The following is a 27,229-nucleotide window of genomic DNA, read 5'->3' as shown; positions in this document are numbered from 1 at the left end:
GATCTACCCGCCTCGGCCTCCCAAAGTGCTGGGATTACACGCGTGAGCCAACATGCCCAGCCAGACAGGACTTCTTGATCTGAAGTAGTGGCAGTAACAGCAGAGGGGACCTGGCTCTAAGACTGTGGAGATGGCATGGAACAGTTAATAGGGCCACTCTTGCTAGGAAGCAAGGCAAGTAAGTGTCCAAAGCCCTGGTCCAGGTTAGGGTCAAAGAGGTCAGAACGGCTGCTCAGATCTAGGGTGGCCTATCAACTAAGTCCAGTACCATCTTATACCCCTGAAGGTTAGATAGTTGTCTTCATAGCCCTTGAGGTGACCCATCATAATACTGCATATTCATTTGAAAGGAATGTTTATTTAGAAGAATGGAAGCTTCAGCTGGCCAGGTAGCTCATGCCTGTAATCCCAGCTCTTTGGGAGGCCGAGGTGGGGCAAATTACTTGAGCCCAGGAGTTCAAGACCAGCCTGAGCAACATAGGGAGACCCGATCTCTACAAAAAATACAAAAATTAGCTGGGTGTGGTAGTGCATGCCTGTAGTCCCAGCTATTGGGAGGCTAAGGTGGGAGGATCACCTGAGCCCAGGGAGGTTGAGGCTACAGTGAGCTGTGATCCCACCACTGGACTCCAGCCTGGGTGACAGAGTAACACCCTGTCTCAAAAAGAAAAGAAGAGGAAGAAAAAGAATGGAAGCTCCCTAAGGTAGCAGTTCACCTTTAAAATTAGATAGATAGACAGATAGATAGATAGATAGATAGACAGATAGATAGATAGATAGATAGATTTAGATTTTCACATTATTTATGATTCTATACTGGTGAGTTGGAAAACAGGGTCATGATAAAAATTTATGTTGTCCCTTTTGAAGAAAGGAAATTGACCCCTCTCTTCACTCTCCTCTTAATATGTTCCCTCTTTCATCCCTTTTGCCTATACTCGGTAGGGTATGATAGTTTGTGGCTGTAGGCCTGGCCATCTCATCCCCAATTATCCCTTGTAAACAATACATTCTTAAGAGTAGCAGACTTCAGTTTCCTCCTGTTATCAGCACCTTTCTTGGTCCCCTTGTGCCATCAATCCAGCCCCTGGGAGTTTGATGGGAATTTGCCTTGGTAACAATTCCATGGTGAGGGTTTTATGTTCATCTCCCTCCATTTTTACCATTCACAATTCCCTTTCCATCACTGTATCTTCTCATTTATCCCAACTTCTTTAAAATTCCTACTCTATACCCCTTCTTCTTTGTCTTGAAAAATTTCCCCAATCACAGTTGTCCCTTGAATGAATACCTTATCTCCATGCTAGCTACTTTTCTCGCTGAATCAAAGTTAAAAACAATTATGTATGTGTAATCTTAAGTCTAGGATATTGAACTTACTGCCAACATTCCCTTAATTTCTAGATGATTAATGAATTATCATCTTAAAAATAAGCATTAATATTAGACTTAGAAGAAAACTTCAACATCATAGCTCTGTTTAGATCAGAATAACTGAACTTCTATAAATACAGGCAAAATAAAGGCATAGACCTTTAGAACTGAAAATGGTCTTAGACATGTCGTTTAGTATGACTGCCTCCCACATACCCATCCCCAATTCCCACTTAAAAGAAGAGAAAACAAGATCTGGGAAAGGTGTGACTCTCCCAGGCTCACTGAGCCCTAGAGGCTGAGGCAGAAGAGAGACCCCATCCTTGTGCCTCCCATCCAGGGCTCTCCTAAGCACAGGGCTGGCTCTTCAGTAAACTGCATGGTTTGGTTTGAAGATTTACAAAAACATTTTTTGAACAGGCAGCAGAACGTTAAATTATGCAAGACAAGGAAGACTGTTTCCTGCCTTTTCCCACCTTCTCACATGACTTCCCAGTCTGGCTTCTAATGGGTATTTCTAGGCACTGTTTGACCAGCCTAGTGGGGACTCCCAAGGGTAAGCTGACCCACAGTTAGTGATGCAGATACTTTTGGTTGGATCTGGAGAAAGTGCCTTGCTTCCTCCTGATTCCCATGGCTATGTGTCATCTCTGAGTATCCTGATATGCAGGTGTAATCTGAAATGTCCTAAAAGAGACACACATCATTTGGCAGTACTTTTTCATTATATTGTTGTGTTTTTGGTAAGGATTAGAAATAGAAAAAAAGATTTTAAACCGGCAAAGTAAAAAAATATTTGGGTTGCTTAAACTTTTTGATCTTGTAAAAGTATATCAATAACGTTTTTATGTGTATCTATGGCTGAACCACTCACCAAAAACTTAGAGTGAGGCTGGGGGGCAGTAACTGGAATTTATGTTTCCTTTTAGCTCCCCTATTCCAAGCTTATTGAATTACATGAAATTCAAAACTTAACCACTTTTTTCCCCTAAGAATCCTAGTTGGCTACTGAGAATCAGTATGCTTGCAAGTTCTGAAGCAGGGTTTCAGGCAAATTTTGAAATTCTCTGTGTGAAATCTAGCCTATTTTCCAATTTGGGGTGTGCTATTAAACAAAAAATTACACTGAGAGGTAAAAGCACAGAGCAATTCAAAGAGGTGTCAAGGTTACTGGCATCTGATGCTGCTTCCCTGGAGCCTTGTTTTATTTTGTCATTCACACTTCACCTTTCTCATTCCAAAGTGACTTTTAATTTCACTCTTATTTTATGAACAGTAGTCAAACAGCTCACTTCAGATGTTAGCATTCTCTCTAAGGAATATTCCATACATCTGGTTTGCAGCAACTACCTTCTTCTACTTCTTTGGGAAGCGTGTAGAAGTTCAGTGCCTGTTCACTGCATTAAACAGAGCGATTTCTGATCTTGGTCAATCTACAGACCCTGATTTACATATGACCTTGAGTTATTAAAAAACAAAAAATACACAAAGTCCTGCTTTGATTATGTAATAAGGCCACTAGGCTGACTCAGGGACTTTGTGATCAGAGCTGAGAACAGAAATCTGCTTTTCCAAATACCTCATGTCTGAGAGGAGAGCTGAATCCGGCCTGTAAGCCATGGTGTACCTTCCTAACCACAGACTTAGAATTACATTTCAGAGGGAGGCACAGCACATTTCCAAACTTCCCTGCTTCCTTTTATATTCATTTTCTCTTCTGTTTTCCAAGATGAAAAGTGCCATCCCTTCCCCAGTCCTGCCACAGAGAATCTGGCCCCTAGCCAGCCCCAGAAGTTCAGTCATGGTGGCCTTGGCAAAGATTCATAGTCAAATCCGAGAGAGCATCACACTGGCTAGGGCCCAGGGTCACTGAGGATGGAGTAGCCTTTATCCTTCTGAGTAAAAATCATGGTATCCACATGGGAAGTCAACCAGATTTTGTCCAACCGCTCATTTTACAAGTGGGGAAACTGATACCTACAGTAGAGATACGACTGGCTCTGCATTACATAGCTTGGCAGTGATAGAGGGAGAGCTGGACCCCAGACCAAAACTGTGTGATGTCAGGACCACGCTGGCCCATTCACTGCTGTATCTCCAGCAACTATTAATAGCACAGTGCCTGCTGCATTGGAGGGGTTCAGCTGCAGGAAAATCTGTGGAAGGAAAAAACAAATGTAATATCTCTTTCTTCATGTCAGCCTTCCATTATTCTTCCCCTTTTCCTTATATTTAACTAGCTTCATCCGCAGAAGAATCCCCTCTGTCACCTCCCCCAGGCCAGGAGAGATTACAGAGGCATGGACAGGACACTGTTCACCTAAGCCAGGAAGGCCCTTGGTGCCCACGCAGCCAGAGCAGGAGGCAGGCCCTCAGAAAGGCTCCTGGCCATCAGCCTGGCCTGGGTAGGGGCTCCCTCCTAAGTTTCCTGCCAGACTGAGGCTACGGTATGACCATTTATGGGCCCCTAGTTGTTACAAAGGTGTTTCCAGTTCATTCGGGAACCAAGACTGATCTCAAAAGCTGCTGATGTTAAAGAGGGATCCAGAAAAGTTTGGGAGCCCCAGGCTTGGGGATGGGATCAGGAAGGGGAAATACCTTGTTCTAAGGGAGAAGGGACCCTCTGGGCCCAGCTAGGTCAGGTAGGCAAATGTCACTTGGGATTGCCCCTGTATGCCCAGAATGTCTTAAGATTCTGTAGTTGGAAGAGGGAAGATTCAGAAAAGAGAAAGAAAACCTTTGCTGTTTCCCAGGTTGTTGGGTCTCAACGGCGGGGGGTTTCACCCACTTTGTCCCCAGGGACAGCTCTCCTGCTGTGGTATACCAGCACGAGCAATGGCCGCGGATTCAGAGACCCCCTGTGCGCCTGGAGAGCACAGCCTTGGGGAACCTGGCCCGGAAAGGAGCCTGGAGGAGAGCAGAGGTGAAGAGGGGCTGTCACTTGCCGAGCTCCACGCTAGCCAGAGGCAGGAGCACTACGCTGGTCCTCCTCCCGCCGGGCCCTAGATGGCCCCAGCGCTCCCGAGTCATCGCGCCCCGCGTGCGCGCCCGCCTGCTCCGCGCACCTGCCGTGGCCGCCGCGCGGGTCTGACCGGCTGGCGGGCGGGCGGCGCGCACAGGTGGCGGCGATTGGGCAGGCGGGGCCCGGAGGGTGACGTCACGGGCTCCGGTCCCGGCGGCAGAAATAGGGCAGCCGCGGCGGCGGTGGCACAGCAGCGGGCAGCGGCGGCTCAGGGAGCTGGAGCCTCAACAGCCTCCAGCGAGCCCGGGACCCGCCGACAGCCCGAGAAACCAGCCGAAGGACGCGGGGCGGGGTCGCCGCCGCCGCCACGGGGCGCTCCCTCCCTCCCGCCCGAGTCCGGCCACCTGGTCTTCCTCTCGGCCCCGGCCGTCTCAGGTACGCGGGCGCAGCTCCGGAGCGGGCGTGGGGAGGGTGCCATGTCGCTGGCGCCGCCACTAGCCGGTCCCGCTGCACCCCACTGGGGTCCTGGCCCCCGCGGCCCCGCATCTTGCTGCAGGGCCCGGCGCGGGCGCTTGCTTGTCCTAACTGCCCGCGCCGGGAAAGCCAAGTTTGCCCGCGGGGAAGGGACCCCCGGGCCAGGGCTCGGCAGGGCTACCCCGGCCAAGGCCAGGACTCGAGGTAGAGGCTGGGACGCCGAGGTTCGTGGCCGGGGTCTGCGGTGGGGACCGGAGTGACCCGGTTGGCACGCGGGGCGCCACGCAGAAGCGCTCGGGCCGAGCCCGTAGCTGGCGCCCGGCTCCGAAACCCTGCAGGCGCCGTTCTTGGGCTCAAGACCCCGAGCGACCCCGGCGGAGCCAGGCGAGCGCGGCCCCTCGGCCCGGACCCGGTGCCCTTGGCTCCGGACTAGAGCGCGGGGCAGGCTTTCTCAGCACCTCCTCCCCGCGGCTTTGCGGGGAAACTTGGCGTCTCCTCGCTGCAGCCCAAAGGGCCCGCTGCGCTTCGCCTGGCCCTGGCTACCCCGGGGTCCACCGCGTGTGAGGCTGGGGAGGAAGGAATCCGGGCACGACCCGACTCCAGGCAGCCTGCGGCGCTGCTTGTGCGCAGCCGGCCGCGGTCCAGAGCGAGCGGCCCGGGGTCCCCGCTTGAAGGTGTCTAGGGAGCAGTGTGTTGGGGGCGTTCAGCGTTCGGGCTGGGGGCTTGGTGCTAAGAGAGCTTGCACTGTGGATGATCTCCGCCCTCTTTGCGCCCGCAAAGCAGAGTTCTGAGTTTCAGGAGGGACCTGGACGAGGCAGGCACAGCACTCTGCTTTCGGCGCGTGTCGCCTCGAGTTTGGGGACGAGCTGGCTCTAGTCTTTGGGGCTCCCTGCAGCCGACAAAGCGGCGCCAAGCCGAGGCCTGCCACCTGAGGACTTTGTGCCCGCAACTCTTGCGGGAGCGGAAAGACGCCGAGGCTATGGGGTTTCTTGGTTTCCAGAGCGCGGCGAGCCTCCAGGCGGCGCGGCAAGTGCACTAGGAGTGCGCGGGTCAGCGGGGCGGGCCCGGCGAGGTCGGTGTCGCGGCCCAAGAGCGGGTGCCGGGGCGCTGTCCAGCAGCCCTCGCTCGCGGCCGTGGGCCGCCGACACTGATGAATGGCGCGGCCACAGCCCGCCGCTCCCCTCTAGGTGTCGCTTCCGCCGAGCTTTCCTCCAGTGAAAAACAGCGCCGGCAGCTTGGTCTGTTCCCTTCGTAAATTTGTTGCAAGCCTGTGCACTAGGAATTGTACTAGATGGGGCCCCCGAGATACAAACATCCGTCCAGGTTCTCTGGGCCAAACGTAAACAGAATTTCAATAGGTGGTGAAGTAACTGCCAGCCAAAATGTTCACCGGGAATGGGCCTGTGTCACAATCTGTGAGGGGAAAAGATGGATCGGGGAGCGAGTAGGACTCTTCTTTAAAGTCCTAAGTTATTTTCCTACTGCCAAATTTAGGGGAAACCAGCGATGCTTTTTAATAGTGTCTTCTTAATCCTGGGGGCCAGGCACCAGTTTCTGTGCCTGCCCCTCTGGCCCCCAGGACAGGCTCTGGGTCTGGTTGGGGGGGGGGGGGTCACCTGGGAAGGGAATGGTCAGAGGTGTGAGTGATGCAGCTTCTGAGACTCCAGAGCCACAGCAGGAGCTCAAGCCGGACATATGAGCAGATGCCCTACAGGGCACGTGTCTGCTTCCCATCTTAGCGTTGTGAGGAGGCACTGCAGCATCACTAGACCATTTCTGCCATACTCTGCTAGATGTTCGCTTTTTCTCTCCCATCCTAGGAAAAAAAGGCACCACCCTCTCCCAAGACTTCAGACTGAGCCAAAGTTCACATAAGAAAATAGTCCACTTTGATGTAATGTATTAAAATTGCTCGTTAGAGTTGTCCTAGTGCTTTTTTCTCTCTTAGAATTTTATGATCATCCTCAATTTTTGTTGATTCTAGGAAAGCTCTTTTTCTTCTGGAAAAGGGCCAGCTTGTTTTTCTGGGTATTAGGAGAACTTTTATCCTTCTGGCTGTGCCCTGGAGGTGGGTGAGGGAAGAGGAGGTTGGATTTTTCCACCATGACCAGTCAGGCACTGAGGACTTTTTTTCCTTTTACTAAGGGCTGTAGGACTTTTTAAATGTGACCTTCACCTTATGATTTTTTGTTTGACTTAACACTATATTCAGAGACTAGCATTGAATAGTCATTATTTCATAAAACTACCTTAATTCCTACCTTGCCTTGTTTGAGTGTTTCTCTGCAAACTCAACCTTCTTGAGTTGCTTATGTGTGGTCAGTTGTGTGCTTCCTAGCTTAATGCAATTAGATATCTCAAGAGCACATCTTTCTTTACATTTTCTGTCTCAATGCATAACATAAGGCATGGAATTTCCAACAAAATAGAACTGCAGTCAAGAGAATGTGGTTCTTAAGAGGTATAACCTGAAGGTTGGAAGGATAAAGGTTATTGGAAGTCACATGTGTGTCTGTGTTAAACTTCATGGTAAATAGGAATATCATAGATTTCGACATGGCACGTACAATAATTTAGGCATCTAATTTATCAAGTGTTGGGGAAGAATTAACTAATGATATAGAGTAGATAATTAATAGGAAATGCAATTTAACTTCATTAGGGCTTGCTGCAAGGTTTGCTTGCTGTATTTCCATGCCTAATTTCCCTGGGTTGGTATTTTAGGGACTGTCTTAGGAAATCTGTACCACTTTCTTTTTTTCTAAAACACTCACATATCAAAACTAGGGTCCTAAGCCTTTGAGAGGTTCCCATACAGCCTCCTGGTTTCACGCTGGGGTTGAAATGTGGCTTTTCTTTTCCTTTTAAATTTGAGCAGTCATGCAGAAGAGAATTCCAGGTTGTATTCAGTCAGTATTTGGAATTCCAGAATCCCAGTTGATTTTTATGTGTTGATTGCCAACATGCCATGTATAAAATGCTACACACCTACAGTGTGTGTAGGGCAGACACTTTTTCATTTGGAAAGCTTGAGAATGCAGATGTTTCAGGGTCACAAATCTGACTGTTCTCTCCAAGGCTGGGTGGCATTGCTTGGTTCTGCCAAATCATCTTTGTAATTTCTGGTCCTGTTGGTTACAAAAAGAAGCCATTTCTGTATGGCTAATCCTTAATGGCTAGTCTGGTAAAGTTACCAAGTTCTGGGAGGGAGGCTGACAGAGAGAATGGATGAACAACGCCACCGAAACTCTGAGGGCCAGAATTCCCATTCTTCCCAACAGGGCTGGTTCCTGGAATAGAAAGAGAAGTTTGTATTAAACCCATTGCCAGTTTAATGGGATTGCTTCTCTCTGGACTGTGAGCTTGGTCAATAAAGCCAGCTTACATGCCTGTGTGTGTTCTCTGGGTGGGGCAGATTTTGGTATTTTCATATGAATACCTATTTCTCCCTAACAGTTTGCATTCATATTTCATGCTTTTTCAGCTTTCTTCAAAAAGCAAGACAGTATTTGGAATGTTGCGTCATACTAACCAGTAGTACTTCTGTAATTCTAAATACAGATAAATAATAGCACAGATATTAGCTTATTTTAGAACACCTGAAAATCCTGTGGTTTTCACAAGGAGGTGGACAATCTAGTGGAGGTCCTTCAGCATTGAGAAAAGCAAAATCTGCCTATCTAAACAGAGAATGCAAATTCCCACTCTAGATGTAAGTGTGCCATAATATAAGGAACCAAACAGTTGCCCTGGGGGCAGGATGCCTGGGTTCCAGTTTAGGCCTAGCCACTGATTTGTCCTCGAACCTGGGTGGATTCGTCCACCTTCTGGTCTTCAGGTGTCCTATCTATGCGGCAGCCAGGTTAGCACCAGGTTCTCCTGACTGGGGGAATGTCTGTCACAGCTCAGGTAGGAAACCACAGGGGAAGCATTGAAACACCTCCCTTCCAAACAAGATGGCTTAAGTATCAAGTCAGTGTACTTTATGACTTGTTTGGAACAAAAGGTAGTCTCAGCTCTTTATATGTGGACAGTCCTAGGTAGATTTATAATTAATACTTAGGACTTAGCAAGGATTGAATGAAACTTATTAATCTAAATTGATCTCAAAAGGAGCTCTAGGTTAAAAAGGGGATTTGTGACCTTAGGGATGGCACCTTCCCAATTCTATAATGGGAAGATTCTTGCATTTGCCTCTATCTGAAGGCCAGTAGGACTATTTGAATTTGAATTTGAGGAGTAATTAATTTGTTAACAGATTTACTTCTCCAGAGTGACTAGCCTTATGATGCTGGCGCTCTCCGTGAGCTGAGGGGCATCTGCCTGGGATTCTGTGCATCTTTTCATGGTTCCCCTCCCTCCCTCCCTCCCTTCTTTCCTTCTACCATATTTTTTCTTAGCCCATAAATAGAGCAGCAGTGAGGACTGAGGAGAGTCTGCCCAGGGGCCCTCATCCCGGGGGAAATGTGGGAATTAAGGGTGAGCAGCTTGGCTCTTTCCCCTTGTTTGGAGCCATGAAGAGGAGAGCAGCTCGTGGCAGCTTTCAGAGGAAAGGAGAGTCTCGGGGACACGGCCTCCTATCTTACTGTCTCTAGATTTTCCCCATTATACTAAAAACAACTGTTTATCAAAACAAAACAGGGAGGACAAAACAAAACAGACAGTCAGCAGCAGGTGCGAGTTAAGAGAATAGATGTCGTGGGTCTGTGTGCCTGACTTGGAATCTCAGTTTTGCCACTTGTTTGCCACATGGCCTTGGCAGAGTCCTTAACCTCTCTGTGACCCCATCTCCTCTGTCATCTGATTGAGGGATAATCATTGCCCCCATCATGGAGTAGAAAAAGGAGGGTTATGAGTTAATACCTGTGAAGTGTTTAGCACAGTACCTGACACATCGTAATTGCTATATAAGTGTTAACCAAATTGATAGTCTCTATTTGATTATTAGACAGATAATCAAAATTGATTTAGACCCAATATTAATTCTTTTTTATGAGCTGAACTGTCATAAAACTTGAGCTGTAAATTTCCAGGCTGTTGATGCTGTAGATATAATGAATTGTCAATCACCGTTAAGTATAAAATGACATCTAAAACACATCCACAGTGCAAATGAAATCACAGCTAGCAGTAGACAGACTGAGCTAAACTTTACAAACAAGCTGCCCAGGAGTATTTCAGTAGTTGGCCTGGTTCATGTGTTTCCCTGTTTCTGAATACAATCTTACAGGAAATATAAACACAAACCAGATAAAACCAGTGGCAACTCCAGGCCAAGCTCCAGGCTTGGATCTTGGGCCTCCTGAAACACAACCCAGAAACCAGCAGTCTTGGTGCATCCTCTTATGAACTGATTTGGCGTTTGCCAAAATCACAGTTGAAATGAATATATTTTATTTTAATGCTACCCATTAGTACCAAAACATAAAACATAATTGATCTTAGATTACAAAGCAGATTAAAAGTTAAATACCAGATTTTGTGGCTTGTGTATTTCATAACTCCAGGAGTTGACAGCTGTACATTAACTAGAATAGATTTGGATTATCATGCTGTTTTTAGTTTATGTGAGCTAGGAGACATGGAAAGGGAGAAAAGTAGACTTTTTGTGTTTACTCTGTGAACAATGTTTGATAGTAGATAAGTAGGACAAAATTAATGAGAATAAGTAGCAATGTCTTTCTAGTTCTAGCTTAAATTCCTATGGCTGGTTTTTAAAAATTCCAAAAATCCACTCACTGTTTTCTGCAGTCTCTGGAAAGTGGCTCTGCATTCAGAAGAGGATCACTTATGGAGAATAGGGAGTTACCTTGTTTATTTTTAGAAAAATGGGTTGCAGCTGGGCACAATGGCTCATTCCTATAATACCAGCACTTTGGGAGGCCGAGGCAGGTGGATCACCTGAGGTTGGGAGTTCGAGACCAGCCTGACCAACATGGAGAAACCCCGTCTCTATTAAAAATACAAAATTAGCTGGGCATGGTGGCGCATGCCTGTCATCCCAGCTACTCAGGAGGCTGAGGCAGGAGAATCACTTGAACCCAGGAGGTGGAGGTTGCAGTGAGCCGAGATCGCACCATTGCACTCCAGCCCAGGCTACAAGAGTGAAACTCCATGTCAAGAAAACAAGAAAAACAGGTTGCAGTTAGGGGAAGACATTTTTATTCTCTCTTAGTCCTGAATATGATTTTCTTTTCCTGCTCTTTCTCCCTGTAAGATTTCACATACCCTAGCTAGATCACTAGATCAAGAGTGCAGAAGCCATTGGGGGGCAGGGGAGGGGGTGCCATGACTGCTGCAGTCCTCACAGTCCTCACAGTCCTCTCCCGGGTGGCAGCTGAAGCGGCACTATTCCACTCAACTCTGCCTTCTTCGGAGTGTGGGGCAGGTCCTGATGGTGAGACTGTGACCTTCAGATTATATTTACTGGCCACCCAGACTCTTTTCCCGGTAGCTCAGCTTTGTCAACAGATGTCAAAGATGAGTGACCGAAGAAACAGATACATGAGTGGGAGCTTATGGACTCTTTTTAAAACAAGCAGACACCTTCTCTTAAAAGACAGTCATATCTTATAACCTTGCCTTTTCACAGGCCAGTGTTATAGGCCCACAATTTTGAGTTTGACTTCTTCTCCCTGTGGGCATTTCTGTCTCCAGCTGGAGACATAAAGCAAATGTGGAGAGGCAGCTCTATTTGGATGTGGATAGCAGCCAGAAGAAACCTGGGATGTGGCAGGAGTGTAATTGTTTGCCAGCCCTGGACTCAGCACTAGTGACTGTGTGACAACTTCCACCCCATTGTCTAAACTATGGATGCTCCAAAGCTGTTGCCTATGGCAGTGAGCAGGGATGGACTGCCAGGTCCCTCAAGCACCCACTTCTTTCTGACTTGGATGTCTGTTCTGGACCAGTCCCAGGCAAGTTCATGCTGGGTGCTGGCCTCCAAGGAGCTCCGGTGTCTTTAACTCACCAGCCTAGATCAGGATGCAGTGTGGACCACATGTGATTAAGCAATAAATTGTGTGGTACAAGCAGAAATCAATAACCCCTAAAGTTTCCTTGAGTAAGGGTTCTAAGTACTGCATAATGAGCTGTATCTGGTTATGTTTCATAATCAGAATACTGAAATTATGGCTGGACTGTGTTCACAGTGGAAAACTTTTTCCCAAAAGTACAGCTTATTGGACAAGTAAGATAGTCTGCATCCTCATTTCCTCAGCACAATGCTTAGCACATGATTTGGACTTGAATATTTGTTGTAGCTGATCCTTAGTTTTTTCATCCATGTGATTATTTGATTACCTTGAATTGCTCACTTCTTGTCTTTTAGGACTGTATACAATAATGTTATCAAGTGAGCCTCAGGAAACACCTTAAAGGTTATTGAAATTCTATTATCATTGGATGCTTGGATTCTGCTACAAAAATGGTTGGTCTTGAAACTAAGATATTAGACCTTATGATGCCATTTTGAAGCTCACTGTCTTATAAACTGAGGTGTCGGCTGCAAATGAGGTGCCAGAGATGTAACATAATTCTTAATAATCATTTCTTTTTTTTAAGACAGAGTCTCACTCTGTCGCCCAGGCTAAAGTGCAGAGGTATGATCTCGGCTCACTGCAACCTCCGCCTCCCGAGTTCAAGCGATTCTCCTGCCCCAGCCTCCTGAGTAGCTGGAATTACAGGTGCCTGCTACCACACCCGGCTAATTTTTGTATGTTTAGTAGAGACCGGGTTTCACCTTGTTGGCCAGACTGGTCTCAAACTCCTGACCTCAAGTGATCCATCTGCCTCCGCCTACTAAAGTGCTGGGATTACAGGTTGTGAGCCACTGCGCCCAGCCATAATCATAATTTCTCGAGCACTAATTGTGTGCCTAGCCCCAAATGCTTTCTCAGGAAACTAAGGCATGGCTATATGGCAGCCTAATAGAGGTGACCCACCTGCCTCACCCTGGTTTGTTCTTATAGATGTAACGGTAGGTGGCATTTCAAATGGGTTTCCACGTAACAGCATTTATAGAGTTCTTACTCTATGCCCGACACTAACTCCTTCAATCCTCACAAAAGCCTTTCAAGGTACATATTATTGCCATTTTAGAAATAAGTAAACTAAGGCTCAGAAGTAATATAACTACTCCAAGGTAGAACAGAAGTTTGGTGCCAGGATTTAAACCCAGGTTTATCTGATTCTGTGGAACACATACTAACTCACTGTGACTTACTATATCCATCTCACAATGTTTTATTCTCAGCATTTGTCATTTCTTCAACAGACTCATCAAAATGAAACCAGGAGGCTTTTGGCTGCATCTCACACTGCTCGGAGCCTCCCTGCCGGCCGCGCTGGGATGGATGGACCCAGGAACCAGCAGAGGCCCGGATGTGGGTGTGGGGGAGTCACAGGCAGAGGTATAGTCAAATCCCTGCTGACATGACATTTCAAACTGATTGCTTTCCGATGTTACAGTATCTGATTTCCCCTCCACCTTTAGTTTAGATCAATTAGATCACAAAGTGAATTAAAATTGCACTTCCTTTTTGGTGGGGACAGAAGAAGGCAACATGTGTGGATACAGACAAGAGGTTGATAATGCAACGTGAGTAATGGCTCTAAAACCTCTCAGATGCTGAAAGTGTATTCCAAAACCAAGCTTGAGTTGCCTGATTAGTCTCTACAAAGACCCTCAGGAGAATGACTTTTCTATATATTTAATAAAACTCTGAAAATGCAGAGTAATTGGTGGAGCACACCCATGTGAATTAGTGAAGTATTTTAATTATAAAATGTATTTGAAAAGAAATGGACTACTTTTCAGGTTTATAGATAAAAAGCACCAGGCCGAGAAAGAACTGGCAAGTGGAGGTCCTAAGGGAGAGTGCTTTAATGAACAGATAAGAATGATTAATGGCATGTTAGGTATATATAAATGCTTCTAAAGTGCTTGAAAAACTTCTCAAATACCTCCGTGGAGAGTCTGGATGTTCTGCTAATTGCTTAGTGAACCCTGGTCTTATGTAGTAAAGAAGATCCATAAACTGCAACCTGGCCCTGCCCAAGGTAGTAGGTCCCATGAATTTGGGGTTCATGGGCAAAATGTATTTTTCTGCAGAAAATGCTTTGTGTGTGCTGACTCTTAAGGAATGACTTCACCCTTCCGTTAAAACCACCTGGGATTTTCTCTATGCTGTGATGAATACTAATTCCTAATAGGGAGCTTTCCAGGGCACTTTTCCTCCCATTGTCTTCCTTGATGCCTGCCATTCTCTTTTTTCTCTGTCCCTGTTTCCTGTCCTGTGGAATGAGAAATAAAAATTACCTCAAAAAGTCAACATTCCCAGAGAGTGAATAAGGTTACTCAGTGCAGGGTAGGATTAATGCATTATTTGATCAAAAGACATGATTTCTCTTTCATTATTACTTAATTGTAATGCAATCCCAAACCTACCAGCCTTAATCCTTGGGGAGCTTCAGAAGTAATTTAATGTACACTTTTCCTGCTGAAGTTAGTGTGCCTTCCTTTTGTGGTGAGCAGATGATTAAACAGAAACGCTATCTCTGCCATCTAAATCCATGAAGGACGCAACTTAATGCTCTTTTGAAAGAGTGTGGAGGCTGGCTTGCTGGTGAGAACAGCATTTCCCTTATGGGAACAGCTTTATCAGTACACTCATATCCATACGAAGAGAAAATGATCACTTAAATCCTACACATATATTGTCGAATATTTAATAGCAAAGCAAACAGACAAACACACAGGTAAGCTTAGTCTGCTTACTATTGGGGCTCATCGGCCCACTGTTTTAAACCACTTATTTCAAATAAAAGTATCAAGTCAATTAAGGTGGGATTTAGCTGGAGGTAAATTGAAGGTAAGTTAATATCAAACCAGGGCCTCTTTATCTTAGCTGTTAACACCCTAATTCTTTGTGTGCCAACAAGAAGGAGCAGATGCTAGTCATTGGGAGGAAGTAACGCTTTTTGGGGGTTGTTATTTTGCTCCCCTGCAATCCCCGCTCCAGGGTAGCTTTTGTCTTCCAAGTCCAGGAATGTTGCTGCTTCAGGAAAGGGAAGTGATGACTGCGTAGATTCTGCACCACAAGAACTATTGCCCTATTGATCATGTATATATAGTTTTTTGCTATAGCTTTTGTTTTTGCAGTATAATAACTTCTAATCATTGAAACTGTTTCTATCAGTGATTAAATGAGATGATAATGGGAATGGGCCTAGGGCTTAGGATAGCCTAGGTTAAATGTTTAGCTGTAGAGAACAGAACACTGCCAGGTACGGTGGCTCACACTTAATAATCCAAGCAGTTTGAGAGGCCGAGGTGGGCAGATCACTTGAGCCCAGGAGTTCAAGACCAGCCTGGGCAACATAGCAAAACCCTGTCTCCACTAAAAATACAAAAATTAGCTGGGTGTGGTGGTGCACTCCTGTAGTCCCAGCTACTCGAGAGGCTGAGGTGGCAGTACCACCTGAGCCTGGGGAAGTCAAGGCTGCAACAAGCCATGATTGTGCCACTGCTCTCTAGCCTGGGTGACAGAGTGAGACCATGTCTGAGAAAAAAAAAAAAAAAAGGGAAGAAAGAAAGAAAGAAAAAGAAAAAACTCAAAGGGAAAAAAAGAAAACAGAGAGCGGAACATTTATTTCAACGGGTTTGTTTGCAGCCCTTGCTCACACTCTGTGCATCCCTCCATGCACCCCCATGCCCCTGCTCACCAGGGGCCTCCTGCGGGGTGTGCTGTCTCTCCTTTCTATGTCTTTCCTTTCTACACCTGACTCTCCTCCTCCTTCAGGGCCCAGCTCTGGTTCTCACTTTTTCTTTAGAACCTTCTTTGACCACTCTTGGTCACACCTGGTCTCTTTTTCTGAATTCTTAGTCCTTCCTCTCTCTCTTTGTTTTCTTACTCTTTTATTTTTATGTTAGCATATGGATGGAGCCTATCTTATTTATCTTTTCTTCCTTACAGTGTCTAATAATTTTATAAACAAAATAGAGGTTCAATGCATTTTTAAGCCAATCGATATTTATGTGACCTTTGGTCCTGGTCATAAAGTCACTCTGGTGCTTCCAAAATTCAGACCAGACCCTCAGGCATTTCAGTGCAGGGTATACCTCCCTGCACAGCAGGTTCACTCCCAGTGGGGACGTGGATGGTTTTCCCCAGCAAATCTGTGAGCAGCCTGCAGGCCAGGCAGGCTTGCATCCTAATATCCAAGATAGTCCTTGCGTGTTATAGTTTCTGGGTAGTTTCTTATTTGAATTGTAGCTATTAATGTAGCAATAACTCACAGTCCAAACTATATTAAACTCCTCTAGCAGTTTCCGCAGACAGTCTTATTTCCTGGAAGAATCAAAACCAGCGGAGTTTCCTGAGACTCTAAATAAGTGAAAAACCTTTTTCAGGAACCAGATATTGAAATGTTTCTGTGTTTGTTCCCAGTAGTAGTACTTCACACAAATACTCATTGACTTAAGATTTTTAAAGTACTTAGAAAGCGTTAATAAGATTTGATTTACCTTTAAAGTTATTATACCAATTATTTGAATGACCTAAGGGTAAATAAGAATTAAATGACCAACGCGTGAGTGTGCACATATTTTTAAAGCAATTATAGCAAGTGTTAAATTATTGTTTTATGTACAAAGACTGCAGTGGAAATAGCTTCAAGGAGTTTACCATTTTACAGACATAGATAAAAAGAAATACAGCTGGGTGGAGTGCCTCTTTCATAAGAGTGGAGTGGCAGAACGTGCCCTAGAATACTAATGGAATTCTGAATTCAGAGGAAACAATTCTGAGAGGTACAATTTATTGAAATAATGAAATGTTGTTATATGCCCCCCCCCTTATCCTACACAGATGCTTTTTGACTTACGACGGGGTTACATCCAAATAAACCCACTGTAAGTTGAAAATATCATAGGTCGAAAATGTATTTCATACACCTATCCTACCAAACATCGTAGCCTAGTCTGGCCTGCCTTCAGCATGCTCAGAACACTGACATTAGCCTACACTTAGGGCAAAATCATCTAACACAAAGCCTATTTTATAATAAAATGTTGAATATCTTATGTAATTTATTGAATACTGTACTGAAAGTGACAAACAGAAGGGTTGTATGGGCACTTAAAAGTACGATTTCTACTGAATGTGTATCATTTTCATACTATGCTCACGTTGAAAAATCCTAAGTCAAACCAAACCTAAGTCAGGGACTGTCTGTACACTGGTCAAGATAAATATAGTAGTAAAATCAATATTGGTAGAATTTTGTATTTGAGGGGGAACCAAGGAACCAGGAAGGGGTGAGAAGTGATATGGTAGCAGCCTCCAGAGAGCAGACCTGCTTTTGAGAAATAGGCATTTGTGGGAGCCCCCCACTTTTGGGGCCTGGGTGCTGCAGTGGCAGCCCCCCAACTTTTGCAGCCTGGGTGCTGTGGTGGGAGCCTCCCCTTTTGGGGCTTCGGTGCTGCCATTGGAGCCACCCCATTTTTGGGGCCTGGGTGCTATGGTGGGAGCCTCCCACTTTTGGGGCCTGGGTGTCGTGTTCCAGCACCAGCATCTCACCGATTTGCTGGGCTCTGAGATTGAATGGTGGGCGTTACATGGTCTTATACGTCTTTCATGCATTTTACTGAACTTTTTCTAAATGACTCTTACCCATGGCATATACATAGTCACGTACTACATACCTGTACATGTTAATATTGATTCCTTCTTAAATTGTCACCTCATATGCCTCAGCGCTTATAGATCACAGATAGGTTTTGAGCTCAGACACCATGGGTTTTCAGTATTTGCAAATTCTCTCAAAGTAAAGTCTTTGCAGAAGAAATACGTGGAGTGGTGTCAGGTAACTTAAACATGATTCCCCGCCTCCCTAACCTCAGGGGTCAGCCTAAGACAGCATTGATCCTACCCTGACTGACCGGCCCCTTCCCCTTGCTACAAGTGTTGACGGCAGGCACGGCACTCCTGTCCACGCGAGGCATGGCAGCCTCAAATTGCAGAGTCCCCAGATGCTCCGTGGCTTCGTTCTGCCTTGGCTGGGCATTCAGTAGTACTTGGGCTGCTAAGACTGAGCACTGATTTTTACAAAACACTTTCACTGTTCTTATGTATTCATTGTCTTAACGCTAGTGCCCCTCACCCCCAACCACCCTTTCTGATAAAATTCTCCCCACCACCCATAACCCTGACTGTGCTCTTTGACTGATTACTGGGGAAGAACAGCTGGTCGTCTATAGGGCTTGAGATCTGCTCGTTGGTGTTTGTACTCACCCTGGCCCTCAGCTGGTTTGTGGGCATAAATAAAAGGAACTCCCTCTTCCCTGTGAACCAACGGGGGGTCCAAGCTGGACGTTCGCATTTTCTTAAGCCTCACCTGCAGTACGTGTGCATCTCTTATGGCTTTTCTGCCGCATCACCCTTGTGATACTCACCATTGCAAATTCTAGTACTTGACTTGCTTTCAAAGAAGATGAGACCCTGGGCAAAGTATCTCAGCAAGAGGCGAGAATGGTCTTCTCCCCAGGGCCGTGGAGCCCTGGGATAACCGAACCATGTACCCCTTTCAAAAGGATCCAGAACTTCCTCTGCAGGTGCGGTGCTGGTTGACGTGGGGGCCACTTCTCTGGGTCCCTAACACTTAGCCAGGGCTTTCTGCTGATTATTCTGAGTCAGAGGATGTGGATATTCGTTTTTCAGGTACAACTGGGAGGGCACAACCTCCCGCCTATAGACGTTATCAGTACATTTATAATTTTCAAGGCAAATGGTGGTGGCAGAACCTCCCAAGGTCTCAGGGGCATTGGGATGAACCCATTCCCAGTTACAGAATGGGGTGTGCTATAACCTGCACCAACACCTCTTGAGATGCAATGTGCTTGTGAACGGTCTGAGATCTTGTTAAAATGCAGATTCTAATGCAGCAAATCTGAGGTAGGTCCCAAGATTCTGAGCTCCAGGTGATGCTGATACTTCAGATCCCGGGGGACACTGGGGAGCCCCCTGCCTCCTCCCATGCACACACGCAAGGAGAATCCCAGTTGGATTGACCTTGGCCTTTTTTTAGTTCTTGCTGACTTGATGCTGACTGCAGTCAGGAAAAGGAGAGAAATGGGCAGGCTGCAGTCATGCTGGAAAATAGCTTGATGAGACTAGCTTAGTGGGCAGGTAGGTGATGAGAAAGATGAACTTAGACAACCTTGGTTCTAGGGTCATTTGAACCTGTTTTCAAGCAACTGGACAGGTAACTCTCGCTCTCGGAACCCATGGTTCCTCCCTGGCTTGTCTGTAGGTGGTTTTAAATTCTGAAAGAGGTGATTTTAAATGCTGAGGCTTAGCCCACACCCCCTGCTCCAAGGACCAACAACGCACTCACCTCTCGCCACCACCGTGGCTCCCCTACTGGTGTCCTGTCCCATCTCTGTCCCTAGGGCCAGCCAGCCTGTTTTGGGGATGAGCATTGCTGCATTGGTGCACTGTTTTGGAGTCTTGCTTTTCTCTTTATCCTTGAACAGGGAAAGTCACTGTCTTTGTTCTTTGTGTCCTCTCCACCGCTCCCAGCCAGCCCTTCCACACTGTACCAGTTAGTGCACTGTGTGCCTCTTTAGTATTTTGAGATCATAGTTGATAGAATTTTAATTGGCCCTGAAAAGTTCTGTGACCCAGGAAAATGAGCATTTATGAGTTCACAGAAGCCCATTATTTTTCTTCCTCTTAATTTAGCATTTTACTCATCTAACTACTTTATTTATTCCTCTGTTGCTAAATTACCTATAATCCTGTAGGAAACTTCCCACCCTTGTAATGAGGACATCAGGCCATGCATTGTAAATGGGGCTCCAATTTCCATTTTTTGGGGAGTTGGCAGCACAGATCTGCCAAGTCCCAATCATCTGCTTGATTTATCCCCTACACCCTGTGGGTTATTGCTTTTGCTTCCCATTTGGATGGAAGTAAATGTTGTCCTTGTGTCAGACAGGCTCTAACAAGGCCCAATGAGTGGGCTCTACTCTTCGGGCCTGCCAAGCCAGAGCCATTGTCCTTCTGCCTCCATGGCTGTGGTCTCTGCCACTGGCTCCCGGGCTTTGTCTTGTCACCAGCCACCTGGGAGGTGGAGCATACTGGATCTAGACATGGAGGATGTGGGAGGATATGGGCCCAGTGCTCTGAGCAGGCGACACGGAGGACACTGTGGTGGGTGCTGGCACATTGGTGTTGGGGGGAGGAAGTGTGGCCAGGTGGCTGAGAAGCCATCTGTCCACCAGCCTCGCCTCTCTCTTGATGGGTAGCCATCCTTTGGGGCATTCCCTTCAGTCAGGAAGGTCTGGAACAAGAGAAACCCAATTTCTTTCCTCCTAATAAAAATCAGCCTTGTTTTACTCCTGCCAGGAGTGTGTGCTCTTGGCAGAGGTGAAGAATGAGTGTGAGTGGCCTGTGGGGCTGAGGTCTTCCCTCAATCACAAGGTGAGTTTCAGTTTGATCTTGCACAGGGGTTGGGGTTGGGAGAGCTGGTGCTGGTGCTGGCGTTGGTCAAGAGACTCTGAGAGCATTGTCTTCCCTTGGTCGGTGGGACCGGCCTAAGGTAGCACCTGTCTACCTGCTTGATGCTGCGTCTAGACACTGAGCCCTTGGCTTTTCTTCCTTTGTTCCAAGAGGGCCTTGGGTGCAAATCGAAACCCTTCTGGAGGGCTTAGCTGGAGACGGAAGCTGCCATTGTTGATTTTGTTAAAGTACTTTGAAGGTTAAGGTTTTGTGTTATTTGGGATCTAGATTGAAAACTGTGTGTATTTTTCTTTTTAAGAGTTGAGAATGGAAGTCATATTCTATTTCTTGCAAAAGCCCTTTCCAGAGAATCAGTGAGACCACCAGCGAGCCTGTGATACAGCTCACAGAAGTGCCTTCCCACCTGTGAGGGAGTTGGCCTAGCCTCAGAGGTGACAGACGCCCCCAGCACATCCCAGGCTTCAGCCCCAGCCAGGGGCCTGGGCCCCTGAAGCATGGCCTTCTTTTTCAGAGGACGCCTCTTCACCTGCTCAGGCTGAAAGTCCTCAGTGCTTCTGGTGGCCTGCTTGGCTGATGGCAGGGCTAGCTCCTGGTGTAGGCAGGCTGATGTGCACAGCTCTCTAGGCTCCTGGGAGAAATGGCTGCTGTCCTCCTCCCCCTCCGTGGAACCCTGTTAACTCTCACCTTGTGTGTTTTATGTTGCCACTTTCTCCTCCAGGATGTTTGCTGTTTTAAAACCCCATAATTGGTTTTTCCTGTTGGGACTGAATCACTTTGCCTGCTGCCTGTGCTGCTGCCTAAGGCATCCCCGGCCCTGCCTTTGCTTCAAGTGCACCCTCAACTCAGAGGGCCCAGGGGCTAAAATCTGTTTGTTCCCTAGCCAGCTTTGGAGCTAAGGGAATCGCCCCCTCCAGGCTTTAGGTTTGCCACGAGTGAAATGCAGGCAATATAACAATACCATTTTCAGGGTTTTATGAGCACTAAGATGGTACATGAGGTGCCCGGCACAGATTGCCTCCACAGAACACAGCAGACAGAACTGTGGTTTCGTGTTTGTCATCCCAGAACCACAGTCAGTGGCTGTCAAGAAGACCGTGCGCCCTTCCTGAGCCACAGCCTGATATGTCAACTTCAGCTGCTGCAGTTCTTGTCACTGCTGGCCATGGCCACATATCACGTAGCAAGGCAGCCCTCAGGGTAGGAGGGTCCTCTTTCCAGTGGAGTGGTAAATATCTTGGGACTGGGCCCCATATCCTCAGTGTCCAGAAAGCCTGGCACACAGCAGGATGTTCAGATATTTGTTGAATAAGTGAACGAGTCAGCCATCTTTTACTATTCATTTTGTCATCATACGGGGTTTGGACAAGGTGTCTTCAGTTTTGGGACTCCTTACATAAGAAATCCCAGGAGATAGTCACTGGACTGCCTTTGGCTTCCACATCTGGTAGAATCCCATCAGTTTCAAATCTTCTTAACTTTCTTCTTGAACCAGGAGAGGCTTCAGAGAGTCGTATGGGATGTGTGTAGGAACAGGTGGGACCCTGACTCAGTTGCCATCCCCTTCCTAGAATGGCTTTGAGGGCCTGCTTGGCTCTGACTGTTTCCTCTGCAGAGGCCAGCATCACTGGCAGGCAGCCAGACCCTTGCCAAAACCATGAATCCACAGAGTGAAATGTAAAGTCACACAAATGCAGGATGCTTTGTTTGTGCTTAGAATTTTCAGGGTCAGTAGAAATAGTCTGTGGCTCCGGGGTAGGTGGTTGCCAGCCATCCTCAAAGAGGGCAGAAAGGAGCAGAACTACTCTTTTAAAATGTCATTAAGTAGGTATAAGACTCTTGATGGCTTTCCTTAATGCCAGTCTTAGGACAATTGAACTGAAAGCTTGTTTGAGCTCTGCTATCATTTAAAGCTTGCTCTCTAAGTAAAGAGAACAGAACTCTTTTTCCATTTATTTCCCTTTCTGGTCTTGCATTTAAAACGTCCTTGAAAACTTTGGTCTCAATAGAAAAGACGTCAAGTTTCTGTTGGTTCTGCTGATGCCACATTTTGAGTGTCCATTCCAGGTAAGTAGGCTTTCATGTGAGGATGCCGGGAGGTGTCCAACGGGAGAGGCCTGCCAGGCAGATACTCTAATTAGAGTGGCTCTAAAATACGCCCCATGGTGCCTCCTCTTCCTCCTCTGCTATTTTCTGTTTGGTTGTTACTGCTGTTCTCATATTAGCATTTGAAGAGTGAAGAGCAGGCTTCCGGCCGGGTGCAGTAGCTCATGCCTATAATCCCAACACTTTGGGAGGCCAAGGTGGTCAGATCACCTGAGGTCAGGAGTCCGAGACCAGCCTGGCCAACATGGCAAAACCCAGTCTCTACCAAAAATACAAAAAAAAAAAACTGAGCATGGTGGCACACACCTGTAATCCCAGCTACTTGGGAGGCTGAGGCAAGAGAATCGCTTGAACCCAGGAGGCGGAGGTTGCAGTGAGCCAAGATCATACCACTGCACTCCAGCCTGGGCAACAGAGTGAGACTGTCTCAATAAAAACAAAGTAGGCCTCTCTGCTTCATGCTTGAGTGTTCATGCCTGGCAGTATGGCTTAGGATCATATCTTTGTTTCCTGAAGCAGAAATTCCCATTTGACTTTCTCTTATCCCTACCTAGAGGGTCTCTGAGCCCTGGGCTGGCTTGGCCAATCGGGACATCTGGTTGACTTAATCTTAGTAATCAACAGACATCCACTGAGCACCTAGCTGTGTGCCTGGCCCTGTACTAAGGCTGGCTAAGTGGTTGAAGAGAAATGGGATTTGTGATTCTATCCTTGAGGCTTGAGGGCCACTGGGGTGGGGGTGGGAGGTAGGAGCAATCAGCTGCTTCAGAATGGATTCCAAGTTAGCAGAAGGAATCACCTACATTAGTTAATGATCTTTTTCTAGTCTGTATATAATGTTGAAATTAAGTTCTCAACTTTAGCCTAAAGAAAAGCAGGCATATTTATTGAGTAATAAAGAAGGAAGTACATCTTTATTAGAAAGAAGTACATCTTAATAAAGAAAGAAGTCCATCTGCCTCCCGGATTCCCCACGCCTGGTCCCAGGGCTGGACACTTGTGCTCATAGTCCAGACATTCCCTGCCCAGGTGCACGTGGCTGATAGCAGATCTGGTATCACAGGTTTGTCCTGGCCCCTGGCTCAGCTGTTCTAAAGTCCTTAAGAGTGCGGGTTGGGGGCTGGAGGAAGCCGGAAGTCTCTAGGTGTCACCTGCATAGGATGGACATAGTGCTGAATGCAGCAGCCCTCTGGTGTCCAGAACCTCCACCAGCCCCCTCCTTTACGGTCCTTCAACACTCCCTCCCAAAACTTATCCACCAGAGCCTGTGCCGCTCTGGGACCTCTCCCCTGAAGTGGTTCCTCCTGATATGGCTGTGTTCTTGTTGGCTCAGTGACGCCTAAGCTCCCCTCAGAGGACTTGGGCTGGCAGTGTAGAGGATGTGGGTGCTCATTATTACTGGTGGACAAGTTTCAGGGCCAGGGGTGGTGTTGAAAGAGGGTGAAGAAAGGGGCTGTTGAGGTTCTGGACACCCACAGGGCTGCCACATTCAGCACTGTGTCTATCCTATGTGGGTGACACTTAGAGACTCCCAGCTTCCTCTGTCGTCCTTCATCTTGCTTAGGGTACTGCAGCATGTGACACTACCACCCCAGTGGCCAAAACTGTCCTATTGGAGGTCTTATTCCTTGCTGTAGAGTTGCACCTTGGTCCAGGTATCCTTCCTGGTCCAGTTGATTGTGGCGAGTTGTCTTAGCCCATTTAGTGTTGCTATAAAGGAATAGCTGAGTCTGGTAATTTATAAAGAAAGTAAGTTTATTTGACTCGTGGATCTGCAGGCTGTACAAGAAGCATGGCCCCAGAATCTGCTTCTGGTGAGACCTCAGGAAGCTTCCACTCCTGGTAGAAGGTGAAAGGGAATGGGTGTGTGTAGAGATCACACGGTAAGAGAGCAAGCAAGGTGGGAGTGAGAGGTTCCAGGCTCTATTTAAAAGCCAGCTCTCTTGGGAACTAGTAGGGTAGGACTCACTCATTGCTGCAAGGATGGCACCAAGCTACTCCTAAGGGATCCAACTCCATGACTCAGACACCTCCCATTAGGCCTCACCCCCAACATTGAGGGTCAAATTTTGGCATTAGGTTTGGCAGGGGACAAACATCCAAACCATAGCACCAGTTGTCCAGTAATTCTTAGGAACAGAAACACTTTTACGACCATGCTGACTAGAACAAAATTATCTGTGATTCGTTATCCATTCCAGATGAGAACGATATATATAATTTAAATCTGAATTTATTCAAAATGACTGTTCTTGTGTTACAAGTAAAGATGATCGTGAACTGCCCTGTACAAGAAATTCTTATCTGATATCTCACCATGGGATTATAAGAAAGAAGAAAGAATAATCACAAACAGCTTTAAGAATGTGGTGAGCACAATGGTGAGTGGTGAATGCAGCACAAAGAGTATTTAGTTAGCAGCACAGGCCAAACCGTGGGTGATGTGAGAATTTAGCACAGAAATGCGCAGGGCGGAAGGTGGGATTGGGAAGGACCTCTTGGAGGCGGAGGTACTTCTAGAGGAAGACCAGGATCTGGGTGGGCAGAGTATTAGCGTATTTAAGAAGGAGTAACACTCTGAGTCTAGGTGTAGGGTGGAATAGGGCCGTATCTGTCAGGAGGGGAAAACGGAAGAGATTGGTTAAGGTGGGTATCTGGGTCTGTGGACCAGGGGATTCATCAGGGACCCTTTGGTAGCAAGGAGCAGAATCACCTGCTAACATGCTCATGTACAAAGAAGGGTTGTCATGAGGCCCCAGACCTTCTCCCAAAGCCAATGGCAGGATGCCTTCATGGGCTCAGGCTTAGAGGCATTGGCAGTCTGTCGCCCAACTCCCTTCTGAGCCTTCTCCATTTCTCCCTCCTCTGCCTGTTCTCTCCAGAGACTTGTCTTTCCAGAGAGCTCTGAGTGTAGCCCTTGCTGCAGCTCTGGGCCTCTGTCTCATTTGAGGTCTGTCTGTATCCTCAGGTTCTCAAGGGGCAGAGCCTTATTGGCTCAGCTTGGGGAAATATCTTCCCAGGTCCATTTGCCTGTGGCCAGGAGGCAGGTCCCAGTGGGTAAGGGGGCCTCCAGGGACTCTGAGGGGAGGATGTGGGTACAGCACTGGGTGGCTCTTGTGAAGGAGTGGCAGGAGGTTATTGTGGGTGGAGGAAAGTTGGTGAGGCTGCAGAGCCAGCCTCAAACCTCTCAGCAAGCACACAGAGAAATGTGAGCCAAGTTTATATAAACATGGGGCATTTTATGGAGTTGCATTTTTGGATCTTCAGAGCAGGGGTTGGCCCTGGCAGTAAGGCCTGCCTTGTGCTGTTAAATCTTTGCTCCCCTGCTTTGCTTGCCTGCCTTCCTCTCCCTGTCTTGTCAGCACTCTCGCCATACCCTACCTCACCAACCTGGCCTGTCTGTGGCTGGGCAGCTCGGAAGCCCAACTTATCCATTCCTAGGATGTCCCTGCAGACAGGCTGTAAAATAGGCTTGGCCTCCACAGGCCGACTTGCATTTTGCCAGTCACTACCCTGGCCCTCCCCTCCATCCTGGTGCCAGTGCGCTTAGCTCCTGGGGTACTATGGTTGGAATGTATTCCCCAAAAAGCATGTGTTGGAAACTTAATCCCCAGTGCCACAAGTTGGGTAATGGTGCCTAATGGGAGTGTTTAGGTCACGAAGGCTCCATGCTCCACCCTCAGGAATGCTGATTATAGAAGGGCTTGAGACTGGGAATTGGATCTCTTGCTCTCTGTCTTTGACCTTTCACCATGGGAGTATGCAGCAAGGAGGTCCTTGCCAAATGCAGCCCCTCAATCTTGGACTTCCCAGACTCCAGAACTGTGAGCCAATAAATTTCTGTTCATTATAAAGTACCCAGTCTTAGGTATTCTGTTATAGCAGCACAAAATGGACTAAGGCAGCCTGTGTCCACTCCTGACCCATCAAACTCATTAAAGGGGAGCAGGCTTTGGTGCTCAGTTGTGGCCCTGTGACTCCAGAGATACATATCCTGTGGCTGTAGGGAGCTCCTTAGTGCAGCTGCTTTGAGGTTTAGCTGGAATCATTCTTGGGAAGAAAGAGGGGTTACATGGGAGGGGAGTCATGGCTTGACCAGATGCCTCTTCTTAGAAGGTCCACCACCCTGCCAAATCTAGCAAGCAAAATAGTTGAGCTGCTGTGGGATAATTTGGCCCGTCATCATGGAAGACAAGATGGGATAGATGTATTCCCCACCTCCCCAGTTCTGAATCTCAGCTTTGCTCCCAGCCAGATACAAAGTCTTATTGCATTAAAAATTTGGTTTTTGTTGTGATGTCTCTTTCTGTGTAGCCAAGAGTTAGAGAGGGCTAGGGAACCAGGGACATCTCTAGGGTGAGGATGAAAGGGGGCAGTGTCCTCTGGAGCTCTGGGATGGAAGTCTGAATGGCTCCTCTTATCCTTCTCTTATAAGAATAAAGAGGAAGATTGTGCCACTGCACTCCATCCTGGTGACAGAGCGACAGAGCAAGACTGTGTCTCAAACAAATAAATAAATAAATAAATAAATAAAGAGGAGATTCCCAATAGGAATTCTCATTCCTAATATGAATTTCTTTTAATTCCATAGCTATTGATAATGATAGAATTAATAAACAGCTTTCATTTTGCCAAAGCACTAAGTGGATTAATTCATTGACTTCCCAAAGACAGTCTATGAGGTACTATTAATTTGTTTATTTTACACATGTAGAAATTGAGGCTTCAAGATAAGTGAGCTGTTTGAGATCTCCCATATAGTAAGTGGTGGAGCCAGGGTTTGCATCTGGCT

General features: G+C 47.0%; 1 protein-coding gene across 1 annotated transcript in view; it reads left to right on the top strand.

Annotated features, from left to right (window-relative positions):
• The first annotated feature begins 4,554 nt into the window (after positions 1 to 4,554).
• Positions 4,555 to 27,229, top strand: part of FSTL4 (follistatin like 4) — a 413,607-nt gene continuing 390,932 nt past the window's right edge. The window contains exons 1-2 of the mRNA XM_054487430.2: positions 4,555 to 4,771; positions 13,086 to 13,221. Of these exons, the coding sequence (XP_054343405.1) occupies positions 13,096 to 13,221 (126 nt within the window). The 5' untranslated portion in view covers positions 4,555 to 4,771; positions 13,086 to 13,095. The remainder of the gene's footprint in view (positions 4,772 to 13,085; positions 13,222 to 27,229) is intronic.

The sequence above is a fragment of the Pongo pygmaeus genome, chromosome 4 (assembly GCF_028885625.2).
Source record: "Pongo pygmaeus isolate AG05252 chromosome 4, NHGRI_mPonPyg2-v2.0_pri, whole genome shotgun sequence".
Taxonomy (NCBI): Eukaryota; Metazoa; Chordata; class Mammalia; order Primates; family Hominidae; genus Pongo; species Pongo pygmaeus.
This window is presented reverse-complemented; position numbering and strand designations above follow the sequence as displayed.